The 13,006-nt window shown below is 52.6% G+C and overlaps 1 protein-coding gene across 1 annotated transcript in view; it reads left to right on the top strand.

Moving 5' to 3' along the window:
- Window positions 1-13,006, top strand: part of Myh9 (myosin heavy chain 9) — an 80,290-nt gene that overhangs the window by 47,737 nt on the left and 19,547 nt on the right. Inside the window, exons 6-17 of the mRNA XM_021182804.2 lie at window positions 1,053-1,145; window positions 1,631-1,694; window positions 2,266-2,364; window positions 2,568-2,711; window positions 3,466-3,561; window positions 4,385-4,503; window positions 5,770-5,922; window positions 6,772-6,945; window positions 8,165-8,338; window positions 9,949-10,063; window positions 11,851-12,044; window positions 12,134-12,255. Of these exons, the coding sequence (XP_021038463.1) occupies window positions 1,053-1,145; window positions 1,631-1,694; window positions 2,266-2,364; window positions 2,568-2,711; window positions 3,466-3,561; window positions 4,385-4,503; window positions 5,770-5,922; window positions 6,772-6,945; window positions 8,165-8,338; window positions 9,949-10,063; window positions 11,851-12,044; window positions 12,134-12,255 (1,547 nt within the window). The remainder of the gene's footprint in view (window positions 1-1,052; window positions 1,146-1,630; window positions 1,695-2,265; window positions 2,365-2,567; window positions 2,712-3,465; window positions 3,562-4,384; window positions 4,504-5,769; window positions 5,923-6,771; window positions 6,946-8,164; window positions 8,339-9,948; window positions 10,064-11,850; window positions 12,045-12,133; window positions 12,256-13,006) is intronic.

The following is a 13,006-nucleotide window of genomic DNA, read 5'->3' as shown; positions in this document are numbered from 1 at the left end:
GAAGGCAGGTGGTCTGTCTGCGGCAGGTGGGCTGGAAGGCAGGTGGTCTGTCTGCGGCAGGTGGGCTGGAAGGCAGGTGGTCTGTCTGCGGCAGGCGGGCTGGAAGGCAGGTGGTCTGTCTGCGGCAGGCGGGCTGGAAGGCAGGTGTGGTGTTGCTGACTCTTGGGAGAGCTGTTGCCACTGCTTCCAGGTTGCCTTTCATTGCTCTCAGGTGGCTGCTGTTTCCATAAAGCCCTGGCCACTCTCCAGCCCTGCTGATAAATGTCAACCCCGCTTGGTGGGAGCCAAGCACTTTCCCCTCCAGAGTTCTTACTGTCACAAAGAAAGGGTCCTAGGTCCTCAGCCAGTTTTGACCATTGTTGATCGATGCTTGCAGAATTGATATGGTGGCCAGTGGCCAGGGCAGGGGTATCAAAGTGATTGGCAGTGGTTAGGGAGAAGACTTGAGTTTGCTGATTCATGGCTCAGTGATCTTGAACAGATTGTCCCTCCTTCCCCAACCTCAGTTCCTGAGTCTGTGAAACAGGGCAGCTGTCTGTCTATGTAAGCACCATGGGTCCAGGAACAAAACGTACAAGGGTTTCTTCTGGCGCCCAACAAACAACAGAATTGTACAGATAGGATTTGTGAAAATTATTGATAAATATCTGGGGCTTCACCGATCCCTCATTTAGATGTCAGGGAAGGTTTGGAGGCAGGAGCCCGTAGGGACAGTTCCACTGACTCTGTCTGGATGGGATAACTTGTATCTTTTGTGGACCTGATGACTGTCCTTGTATGCAAAGGAAAATTGTGGGGGTTAGATACACAAAGGGACAGAAGGCCAGCGGGGCATAGGACTGTCTCAGAGACAGGTTGTTTTAATCTTCCCACTCTCGACACTCTTTCCCAGAGCCGATAGCCTCCTGACTTCCTCGAAGGTTAGTTTCTGATCAGCCTGTGTGCAAAGGCACAGCAGAAGGAGGAGGGCAGGGTGGCAGCTCCCAGGCCCCTCCCTCAGGCTTAGCCCACGCTGCTCCCTGGCCTCTCTGAGACTCTGGGTTCCTCCACAGGGGGAGTTGGAGCGGCAGCTGCTACAGGCCAACCCTATCCTAGAGGCCTTTGGAAACGCCAAGACGGTGAAGAATGACAACTCCTCTCGATTCGTGAGTACCAGCTGGTGGCACCCTGCTCTCGGGAGACAGGGCGCTGGGCACCTATCTTGGCACTATGGCTTCCCACCTGGTGCTTTTACCCCAAACAAAGACTTGAGGTTTTGTTCATTTCTCCAGTTGGTGTTCAAGTTCCTGTTAGCATGGCCCTGCCCCTCCCCCTCTTAGTTAGAATGACCACAGCCTTAGAATGATCACAGAAGATGGGACAAGCCAGTGAAGGAACATTGTCTGTGCCCTGTCATACCAGCGGCCAGTGGGTTCCCAGGGTCAGGTCACATGGGAGGGAGAACTGCCCAAGACAGGCAGGAGCCCACCCCAGGCTGGGCACATTGATCAGCCTAGTACCTATGTTGGCTCAGCTTTTAAAACACAGAGCTTCTGGTCTTCCTCAGACTCTGGGTACAGGAACCGGGCTGGGTGGGACCCCTTGTTCCCTCTCTCTGAGATTTATGTCCTCTGTATTTGTCTCTCCTCAGGGTAAATTCATTCGTATCAACTTTGATGTCAATGGCTACATTGTTGGTGCCAACATTGAGACTTGTATCCTTATGGCTGATGGAATCAAGAGATGGGACATTGTGGGAAGTGGCAGCCCTTATAGAAGACAGGTTGCTTCCTGATTTCAGCACCCCTCTCTTGGGCCTTACTGTCTTAGCACTTGTGTGGCATTGGGACAAGATCAAGAACAGCTGGCTCATGGAGGAGCTGACTAGAAATGTGACCTGGGGCTCGGAGGAGAGGTCCTTGGATCAGGAGGGAACTCCCGGAACTCGGAACTCGACAGTGGGGCCCTTGCGTGGTAGCCCCATGGTGGCTGCTGTTCTGTGTCTCTCTTGTATCAGCCTGTGGCCTTTGTGGAATGTCTCCACAGTACTGTCATTCAGCAGAACCTCTTTAAGCAGACGTGGCCCACCCAGTGTGAGCTGCACGCTTAGTCCAGCAGTCTCTCTGAAGGCTGGAGGCAAGGTGGTTGGCTTTGCCCTGCTTTGCCGGTCTCTGTCTCTCTTCCTTCCTGCTGACATTCAGTTCTTTTTGATGGAGATGGGAGTAAGGCAGGGGGTTGCCTTCCCTCCAGCGCAGCATGTCGTGTCACTCTTTAACCTACCCAAAGATCTTCTGGAGAAATCTCGTGCTATCCGCCAAGCCAAAGAGGAGCGGACCTTCCACATCTTCTACTACCTGCTGTCTGGGGCCGGAGAACACCTGAAGAGTGAGTCGGGGGGCCCCCGCTGGGAGGAGAAGAGAAGCGGGGCACAGGCAGCGCTTCAGCCTCAGAGCTTTGATGCTCTGAGTTACGTAATTGCTAGCTGTATCTGCTGAGTCAGCAGAGAGCGGTCCTGGGCATCACATCACAGCATGCCTGGAGCCTGTGAGTCTCATACCTCACTGACCATGCCTTTCCTCTTCTCACAGCTGATCTCCTGTTGGAGCCATACAACAAATACCGCTTCCTGTCCAACGGGCACGTCACCATCCCTGGGCAGCAGGACAAGGACATGTTCCAGGAGACAATGGAGGCCATGAGAATTATGGGCATCCCAGAGGATGAGCAGATGGGTAAGGCCAGGCCTTCCTGTGGCAGAGGTGCTGAGAGTAGCTGGCTTGCTCCTGGACAACTTGAGGCAGATGAGGGGCCTGTAGAAAACTTCCTGTGTTGGCTTTGGGGTTGGGGGGTCCCCATGAAATGGAAGGAAGTCTTTAACTAATAGGCCTGAGGGTGTTTGTTCCTGCTGACAGCACAGGCAAGTAAAGGAAACAGAGTCATGAGTCTATGAGAGCGGGAGAGGCTGGCGGGCTAGAGATGCTCTGCTCAGTGGCAGACACTATTTAACAGAGGGAGGAGTATAACTGTCCTAATAAAACGGTATTTGTAAAAGCAGGCAATGGGCTTTGAGCCACAAGCATGTCCTTACTGTAGGCTTAGAAAGACTGAACATGGGCCGCTGATCCTAGCCCTTGGGAGGCAGAAACAGGTTGGATCTCTGAGTTTGAGGCCAGCCGGGTGTACAGATCGCGTTCCATGACAGCCAGAACAGCCTTTCCTCAAAAAAGAAAAAAGAAAAGAAAAAGAAAGGTTAACATATTATCAGACCTGTGTCTGACTAGCACTGTCAAGCAGAGGTCTATGAGAGACAGACCATCTGGAGCAGTGGTGAGCCCCCAAGGCTGGTAGCCTCCACTCTGTGAGATACGGCCTGATATTCTGACCCCCGGGAAGTGCAGTACCCACACTTAGCGGAGGATCTCTTTTGGACTGGCTACCCATAACCAACCTCTGTCCACTCTGGCCCATCTTTCCTAAACACCAAAGGCTTGCTGCGGGTCATCTCTGGGGTCCTTCAGCTTGGCAACATTGCCTTCAAGAAGGAACGGAACACTGACCAGGCGTCCATGCCAGACAACACAGGTAACACCATGCTCTCGTCTGAACTGAGGGTGTGCTCAGGAGAAAATCAGCCGAAATGCCAAACCCCCCCTTTCTTCCTTACTCTGTCTGTGTTTGTGGGTGTGTGGCCCGCCAGTTTTGTTTTTAGGTTTCTGGGCTTTTCTTGAGTTGGATTTTAGCCATGTTGCTCAGGCTGGCTGTGAGCTTGAGGTATTCTGCAGTCACCTGTCCTAGTAGCTAGGATTATAGCTGTGCACTACTGTGCCCCCCTCCATCTGTATCCTTAGAACAAATGTAGATTACACACAGTAAGCATCTGCACCAGTGAGCTAAGGGGACCGAGGGGTCTTCTTTCCTGGCCTGAGTTTTGCTCACTTGTTTCTGAAGTCAAACCACTTGTTCTGGTGCTAAAAGCCATTTCTGCTCGAGGGACAAAGTAACCTGAGCTTCATCCTTGCAGTGGTCAGGATGTGACACCATGTAACTCCCTTCTCTCAGCCACTACTGTTTCCTGTTTGTCTGAGTCTTACAGCATTGTCTTCACTTGCAGTTTCTTAAAAACATTCAGCGTGGGTTGTACGTGGCTTTGTACTGGATACTTCCGTGGGACTACATACTGCTGGGCCTCGGGTGGGCCTGTCCTCTTGAAGGCCTGGTTTTGGATAGAAACCTGCATTAACATTGGTTGAAGCCTCTGGTCTCCTGCTGTGTGCGGAGGCCTACGCTGTGGCTAGCTTCAGTGGCTAGCTTCAGTTTGCCTTCGCATCTTTCTTCTCTGCACAGGCTACATGTGAGCTTAGTTAAACCATGTCTCACCCTTGCCTGATTTTTTTGAATTTGTTAGCTGCTCAAAAGGTGTCCCACCTCCTGGGGATCAATGTGACCGACTTCACCAGAGGCATCCTCACCCCGCGCATCAAGGTGGGCAGAGACTATGTGCAGAAGGCGCAGACTAAAGAGCAGGTATGTTGTTGTGTGTGTGTCTCTCTCTCTCTCTGTGTGTGTGTGTGTGTGTGTGTGTGTGTGTGTGTGTCACACGGCCTGGGCGTTTCCTGGGAAGATGTTCCTGCATCTGTGCGGTGTTGAGACTGTTTTGGGCTGCCTGCTGTGTGGGAATTGTTGACTAGCGCTCCTATCCAGAGCTCAGCCAAAGACCCAAGGCTGGGGGACACGCCCAGGCCCACCTTTGGCAAGTGCTGCCTTTAGGCTGCTAGGTGCTCAAGATGATGCTGCACTCTGCCTTGCTTAAAACGAGGCCTCACTGTTTCTGTGCCGTGGTTCCTGGTATCAGCAGTGGCCCCATCATCTTTGGAACTCAAGCCAAGTAGCTGTTTCTCTACCACCTGCTGCCTTGCTACAAAGTGCTGAGAGACAAGCAGGGTTTTTACCATCTGCCAAGCAAGTGCTCTTGTCATTCCTGGGCCTGCTGCCCTCGAAGGCCAGACTTCCTCCTCCTTTGGCTTTGTCCATGGCTCTGGTCATGGGGTTTTATGGGGCGCCAGTTCTTGGAAGATGGCGTGATGAAGGCTCTTCCTAAAGGATCCCACTGGATAGCTGGGAGCCTGTGGCTGCTTCTGATAAGGGCCATGGCAGAAAAGACAAGAATGTTGTTTTCAAAAGCCAGTGTTCCTAATTGCTGCCAACTGTTCATGTCCATAACAATTAACAAGAAAGTTTGATGCCCCCCCAACCCCAAGTAAAAAATGCTAAAAACACTTCAGAAAATACAACAAAGTCAGAACAAGCAGCAGTGTTTATTGTCTTACCCATGAGGATTATTACTTCCTGCAGACTCTTTTCCCCTTTAACTTAGTTTCAATCTGGCTTTTTATTATGGGGCTTTAGAAACATGAAAAGCAATAGAATGGCGCCCTTTTGTGCCTGTCCCGAGGAACCTGAGTAGATCTCCAGTCTTGGTCAGTCTTTCCCCTCCTTCTCATCTGTGTCATTTTGAAGCAAGCCTTGGGACGTTACCACTTTTATAAATACTTTATGCAACTGTTGTTTTAACAAAGGTCTTTGCAAATATCTGGGTCCACTGTGCTGTGGGGCATGGGGCATTCCAGCTGTTGTCATCGTACAGAACATCAGTGAGGATCTAGAATACCTTCCCCATCTTCCATGCCTAGGCTGTTTCTGGGGAAAGCTTCACAGTGAAGTCACTGGGGCAGAGGCACACGGTTTTCAGACTTTGTATCTAACCTTCATGTCCCCGGATGTCGTTCCTAGGCTGACTTTGCCATTGAGGCCTTGGCCAAGGCTACTTATGAACGGATGTTCCGCTGGCTGGTGCTTCGTATCAACAAAGCTCTGGACAAGACCAAGAGGCAGGGTGCCTCATTTATCGGAATCCTGGACATCGCTGGCTTCGAGATCTTTGATGTAAGCTGTGGCCTTCACACTCCCGGGCTTCCGCCTTGGCTTCTTGGTTGGCATCTCCTTGAGTCCCGAGTCTCTTTTGGTCAGGGTCCCGTAGCTGCTCACACTGGCAATCTTGTTTGCATCGGAACACTGTTGGTGTGCGTTAAATACCACAGGTGCATGCCCACGGCCAGCCGACAGGTTTAGAGGGGCTGGCCTTGGAGGTCAAGCTCCTGGAGATTTCATGGGCAGACACTGCCTGAGTGCTAGTTCTCCCAGCCAGAGTTTGCATTTTGAGGTCACACATTGTTCCTGTTCATGAAGGCTTTGAGATGCAGTAGGAAGAGCTGGTGAGAGCCTACATCTGCAGCTCACAGGAGGACCTCAGAGAACCCAGGAGCTCACTGAAGTGTTGTAACTTTTTCCCTTGTGGCTTGAGTATAGCGCGCTGCCACCGTGGTAGCAGCAGAGTCCCAGAGATCTGTTGCCGTCACTCTCATTCATCTGTGTGTCTTTGGAGAGGAAGCCCGCAGCTAATCCTTGTTCATGAGGAGCACAGATGTATTTCCATGTCCTGGTGCTTGATTAATGTAGTCAACGAAACACTTTCCTTGCTCAGCCACTTTGTTTAATCTCATAACACGATCCTGAGCAGGGCTTTGTCAGCCTGCTAGAGAGCACAGCTGTCCACAGAGGGCAGAGCCTCCCTGCTGTGGAGTAGGGCACAAGTATGGCAGATCTCTGGCTGCCCGCTGCCTCCAGGCAGTGCTTGGAGGTGTCACAGCGAACATTCCCTGCACTCGTCTTCCCTGTGGTCCTGGGCCCTTGCTTGGAAGGAGGGACCTCTCTGATGCCTTTTTCCTCCTGCAGCTGAACTCCTTCGAGCAACTGTGCATCAACTACACCAACGAGAAGCTGCAGCAGCTGTTCAACCACACCATGTTCATCCTGGAGCAGGAGGAGTACCAGCGGGAGGGCATCGAGTGGAACTTCATCGACTTCGGCCTGGACCTGCAGCCCTGCATCGACCTCATTGAGAAACCGGTAAGAGCCGCACTGGTCTGGCTGGCGCCTCGCTCCTCTCTGCAGTGCCTGCTCCACACCTGCAGTCCCGTGCTGGCTGCGGGTGTCTGGTCTTCTGCTGTCTAGAGAGCTCATAGCCCAAGCCCTTGTCAGAGTCGCCCTAATTGAATGGAGGCATGACTGGGGCCGGAACACTCTATTTTCCTTAGATCCAGCAGGTGCTGACCAGTTTGTCTTAAAAGAAACGGCATGCTTTTGTGAAGTAAGATTTCCCCTACCCCAACTGCTATAGCACAGCACTGTGCAGCCATTCACATAAAACCCAGCTTTAATCTGCTTGGAGCCAACACAGCCACACAGCATTTATTCCATGGCCTTGACTGTTGAGATGGCTGGGACTAGAAGAAGCCTTCCTCCTCCTTAAATCTGACCATATTTGTAGCTCTTGCCTGATGGAGTTTAAGGCACTCACTCGGTTTGGACTTTTGGGTTTGTGCACTGTATCGAAGCCTGACCTGTTTCCATCTCTGAGTCAGCTCCTGAGTGCAGTTGGATGATCTGGTTGTAGTACCCCAGACATTGATTCACATAGAAAGATTCTCCGAAGGCCCAGGAGAAAGTCTGACCACTTTGAAACACTGTCAGCGGCAGTGGGACATGGAACATGTACTTTGATGCTGACCTTTCAAGGTCTTGTTTTTGTTCTTTCCTTAATTGAATCTGTAGTTGTCAGGACCTTGTCTGGCTCCAAAGTGTCAGACTGAGCAACCATCTCTTAGAAGTTCAGTGTCCAGAAGACTATAGGGTCTCTGGGGCTCTCTCCTCTTCTCTTTTAGGCCTCCTGTCTCCACATTAAGCAGTGGTGTAGTCACAGTGTGAGGGCCAGGGCTTGGGGAGGGGGGCCTTTAGTTCAGAGACAGCAGCCTCTGAGCAACCTGGCACTAGACACTTCGGGGTGTGGCCGTGGAGCTGTGCATTTGTCAGTCTCACTGGCTTCACTAGTGACTGTCACTGCTGAAGACCCGCTACAGTGCATCGTCTCTCAGTGGAAGCCCAGACTCCAGAGGCGTCTTAAAACAGAATTCTTAATGCAGGTCCTGATCTCAGTGACAGTTTTTCCCTTTTGGAGAATGCCCATCCTCTGTGTGAGAATTCTGAGGATTCTCGTACCTGGATCCTCCAGTGGGCGGGCGTAGCTCCGTACCCTGCTCACCCTGTGCCCTTGCTGCCCTTCCTCCAGGCGGGTCCCCCGGGCATCCTGGCCCTGCTAGATGAGGAGTGCTGGTTTCCTAAGGCCACTGACAAGAGCTTCGTGGAGAAGGTGGTGCAGGAGCAGGGCACCCACCCCAAGTTCCAGAAGCCCAAGCAACTGAAGGACAAGGCTGATTTCTGCATTATCCACTATGCCGGCAAGGTGAGGTGGCCAGAGAAGGGTGGAGGTGTGGCCCAGGCAGAGGTGATAATGTGTGGTAGAGTAGCAAGGCTGCACCCGGCTTTCAGAGCCCCTTCCCCAGGCCTAGCTCTGGTGTTAGAAGCTTGAAGAATATGGTTGGGTGTCAGGGCTGTGGTGTCATGTGTTTTAGGGGTGGAGGGGCTGGAATCTGGAGCTGAAACGAGACCCTGATACTTAGGAACTGAGTGACTTTGAGCTTCTGTCTCCCGACCTGGGAGCAGAGACGAAGTGAGCTCCTGTACGCCAGTTCTCCAGGGTGAGGCGTCTTGGCTTTTAGCAGCCGATTCTCTTTATTGTGCCTGTGCTTCTGCAGTGTTGAGAGCACCCCAGGTTTCTCCCACAGAATTCCGACTGTCGCACCCTCCCACACTGTCTCCAGACATTGCCAGTCGTGTTCTATCACAGGGGGAAGGGAGCTGTCCCTGCTCTAGATAGCAGCTATTGTCGTGGGGCTACACAGCTGGTGTGTGGTAGAGCTGCGCTCAGCCCTTGGCTAGCATTCATCCGTGTGTGTGTGCTTCTGGAGCCTCAGCCTAACTTAGCCTATGCTAAGATGGGAGCTGCTCTCTGCTTGGCAGTCTCTGCTCTCCGCAGTCTTCAGTACTAGCTGGGGCGCACCATTTGGACTGTTGGCACCTCTTCAGTGGTGACCTGGAGCCTTTTCCATGCTCCCCTGGCCTGTGTTGTTTGGCCTCTTCTGTGAGGTCCGTGTGCTTCCTTAGGCTACTGAAGCAACTCTCTTAAAATGCCCCAGAAAAATACAGTAAAACCAAAGCACTGTTTACACAGCTGCCCTCGGAAGGCTTCCTGGCCTTCGGTCTCTCCCGCCTCCCAGCAGTGCCCAGTCACCAGCACAGAAGCTCACAGGACGCTGCTATTGCATGGTGCATCCCATGGAAGGTGGGGCACTGCCTGCCACCCAGGGTCTGACCAATGAAAATAGCTGTGCCGCGTCTGTTTCCTAGGGCGTGGGAGGTGGGGGGCGGAGTGCTCAGCATCTTATAGCATGTGTGTGCTGATCTTAGGACAAAGGAAGCTCCATCCTGTTCCTCAGAGGCAGCCGCTGCCCTGTGGACTAGAGGGAGGGAGGCCAAGGTGCCCGCTGCTCTGCCTGTATGGCTCTGGGATCCTCTACAATGGAAGTAGGACTTGTGTTGTTGAGAATGTACTTGGAAAGGTTAGAGCAATGCATGCAGTTACAGGAAACGTGGGTGTTTCCGAAAAGACAAGAGAAAGCAGAAATAATGTTAGTTAACAGGAGTGTAGTCTGTGGTGGACATCAAAAGGACTTTTGCTTGTGTTCTTACTACTTTAAAGACAACAGCATTCTGTGGCTAGCTGTGACATCATTCCCTCAGCCGTACCATGTCAGCTTGTGTTGTTGTTAATGGCCGGCTTCCATTTGCAGCCCCTCTGAGAGTGTCTTGTTGCCTCTGTCCCTTGTCACTTGCTTCTCGGGGATGGCTGTACCAGGTCAGAGGTTGTTCATACCAGGGCTCTCCATGTCCCTTTAGCAGTTTTGAGAGTCTGTGTCCCCAGAGCAACTCATGGCCGGTCTCTGCCTCTTGCAGGTGGACTATAAAGCCGACGAGTGGCTGATGAAGAACATGGACCCCTTGAATGACAACATCGCCACACTGCTTCACCAGTCCTCAGACAAGTTTGTCTCTGAGCTGTGGAAGGATGGTACGCCTGCCCTTTGCCCTCCAGCCCTGCCTCACACTGGGCCTGTCCTCCTCCCAGTCTACACAGGACCCAGCCACCATACAAAGGACCATGACATTGGTCAGGTGTCTTTTGTCCTTTGTGACGCTCACAAGGAAGATCTGTCTGAATTGAAAGGGACAGTTTGCCCCAAGTGGCACCCTAGGCATCTCCTCCCGGCCAGAGGCTCCCCAGGCTTTGCTGGCTCTCTGGCCAGGTGGCCAGGCCCCTTCCGCAGGTAGCCCCAGCCATAACCATGCGGGCCTGCAGCCCCCAAGCGTCCCTGCACTTCTGCCTCTCCTCCTCAGGAGGCTGGTTGCCTTGAAGCTGTTCTTTTTCTGCCTCTCATTTTCCCCTCTCCTCCGCCTGGGTCTTGCTTTAACCTCTCTGTTGCAGAGATGCAGAGCACTCAGAGAGCCTATTTCTATCGCCGCTTTCCCATTCTCCACCTAGAATCAGGTGACTGGCTGCCTGCCTGCCTGTACTGGGGTCTCGTGTGTGGCGTGGCGTACCCAGGGCTGTGCAAGTCTTGCACGTGTCTGTCTTACTTTCCTCACCCATGACTCCTGCCTCTGTGCCTGTTCCCTGTACTACCCGGGGTTCTTGTCCTCAGTATGTCTGGCAGAGGCCTCCACTAGAAAGCTTCCTTAGAGCTCCCCCTAGAGGCTGCGTCTTCTGCTTGCACAGCTGTGTGTCTTGCCCGAGGTTCAGGTGCAGTGTGTGCTGCTTTGTATCTAGCTGAAGGGCAGCGTGTGGTCCTTCAACAGTTAATCTCCAGAGAGCACTAGCCGTGTAGGTCAGCAGCAGGAGACATACAGGGACCAGTCGCCATGGACCCAAGTGCTTCCTCCAGCCACTCACCCCCAGGCTTAGGAGGCCACTCTATGTAACTGGCCCCATGGCAGGGTACTGAAGTCAGAGCTGCCTTCAGACTTAATACCAGCCCTTGCTCTAAGCTGATACCAGCGGCTGGTGCTTGGATTGGGTTGACTTGCTTTTGTTGTTACCTTGGAGAAACTGTTCACTTCACTGCTGCAGGGTGTGGACTATACAGATAAGAGCCATGCCTTGTAGGCTTGGTCTAGAAGATAAAGACCGATGGGCAGCAGCCACGTACCATGTAATACTGTGAAATGTTCCAGGAAGACCCTTAGGAATACTTTGGGCAGCTTGGGTTTTCAGAATTGTTTCTAGCGCTCCCATGGACTGCCCCAGTACCTGCTTTAGAGGTTTCTGCTGGGGGAGGACCTACATAATGAGTCCTCTGATCCCGTCTATGATGGCAGAGCCTATCTGGACATCCCATTGCTTGGCTCCTAGGCCAGTGCTTTTAAGAAAAGGTCACTGGGAACTCAGATACTATTTTTTTTTTTTTTAAACCTAGAACCACAGGAATCTATATGTGCTAAGCCAGGTTTTAAGGCAGAGCCGAGCTCAGGGAAACCTCCCAGTTCCAAACACATTTCCAACTTCTTTGGTTCACCTTGTGGCATTAGCCCTGGAGGGGCTTTCCAGGCTGGCTAGGGTGGGGACATGAGCACATCTGCCTTGACAATGCACTAGAGATGTGCTTCTGTGCTTTGCTGTCGTCCCCCTTGCCTCCTCCCTAGGTCAGATCTGTTTTATCCAGGGACCCTTGTACGTCTCAGCTCAGGGCAGAAGGGCAGGAGCTCCATATAGACTCTCCTCTTTGTCTTGATGTGTGTCTCTCTTGTGCCCCTGACCCTTCAGTGTGGCAGTGGCACTCACAAGCTATATGTTCTTCACAGTGGATCGGATCATTGGCTTGGACCAAGTGGCTGGAATGTCTGAGACAGCACTACCCGGTGCCTTCAAGACCCGGAAGGGCATGTTCCGTACCGTCGGACAGCTGTACAAGGAGCAGCTGGCCAAGCTCATGGCCACGCTGAGGAATACCAACCCCAACTTCGTGCGCTGCATCATTCCAAACCATGAGAAGAAGGTGCGGATGCTTGGCTGCACCCCTGGCAGCAGGGCTCCTTAGCTCCTGGGTACCACAGTGAGACTGTCTCCATGTGCTTTCCTCTCCAGGCCGGCAAACTGGACCCACACTTGGTGCTGGACCAGCTGCGCTGCAATGGCGTCCTTGAGGGCATCCGAATCTGCCGCCAGGGCTTTCCCAACAGAGTGGTCTTCCAGGAGTTCCGGCAGAGGTGAGCTGGCCTAGGCCTTTAGCCCAAGCTACATGTGGAGTAAGCTTCGGGTGGCCTGTTTCCTGAAGGGACCTTCAGCCAGGGCTGTGTTCACATGTATGACAAGCAGGGTCTCTGCACCCTTCCTCTGCCCTGTAGGGGATGGTTCTTAGTTCTGGTACCACTACTGTCTCACTGACTTTATCAAGGCAACTTAAAGAAGGAGAGGTTTATTTGGGGCTTATAGTTTCAGAGTAAGAATCACTGTCATGGTGGGAAGTGTGATGGCAGGCCTGTACTGGAGTTGGAAGCTGAGAGCTCACATCTCTAACTGTAACAGAAAGCAGAACAAACTCAAAATGGCACCAAGTCTTTAAGTTCTCAAAACCCATGTCCAGTGACACACTTCCTAAGCCTTCCAGACAGGGCCACCAAACGGGACCTTAAATTCAACTGCCTGAGGATCGATCCAACACAACCACTGGCATGAGGAGAGTTGCCCCATCTTGTCACTGGAAGGACAAGATTGTCATTGTGCGGGGTTTCATTTCGGGGGCTGATGACGGGCGGGTGCAAAGGGAGCCGCCAGATACATGGTTGCTGAGGGAACTTAGGGAGCAGGGTTGGCAGGTGCCGCAGCTTCCCGCTGTCTGTGCAGGGGCTCGTGCCTTGGGCTTAATCGTCTGTCTAGTTGCTGTTGAGTGCTGAATGCTGATGCTGCCATGGTGCTGCTGTCTATTCATGGCTGAAATGTGGTGTCCAGGGAACCTAT

This window comes from Mus caroli, chromosome 15, assembly GCF_900094665.2.
Source record: "Mus caroli chromosome 15, CAROLI_EIJ_v1.1, whole genome shotgun sequence".
Lineage (NCBI taxonomy): Eukaryota > Metazoa > Chordata > Mammalia > Rodentia > Muridae > Mus > Mus caroli.
The sequence above is the reverse complement of the archived record's forward strand: the minus strand, read 5'-3'. Positions and strand labels throughout refer to the sequence as shown.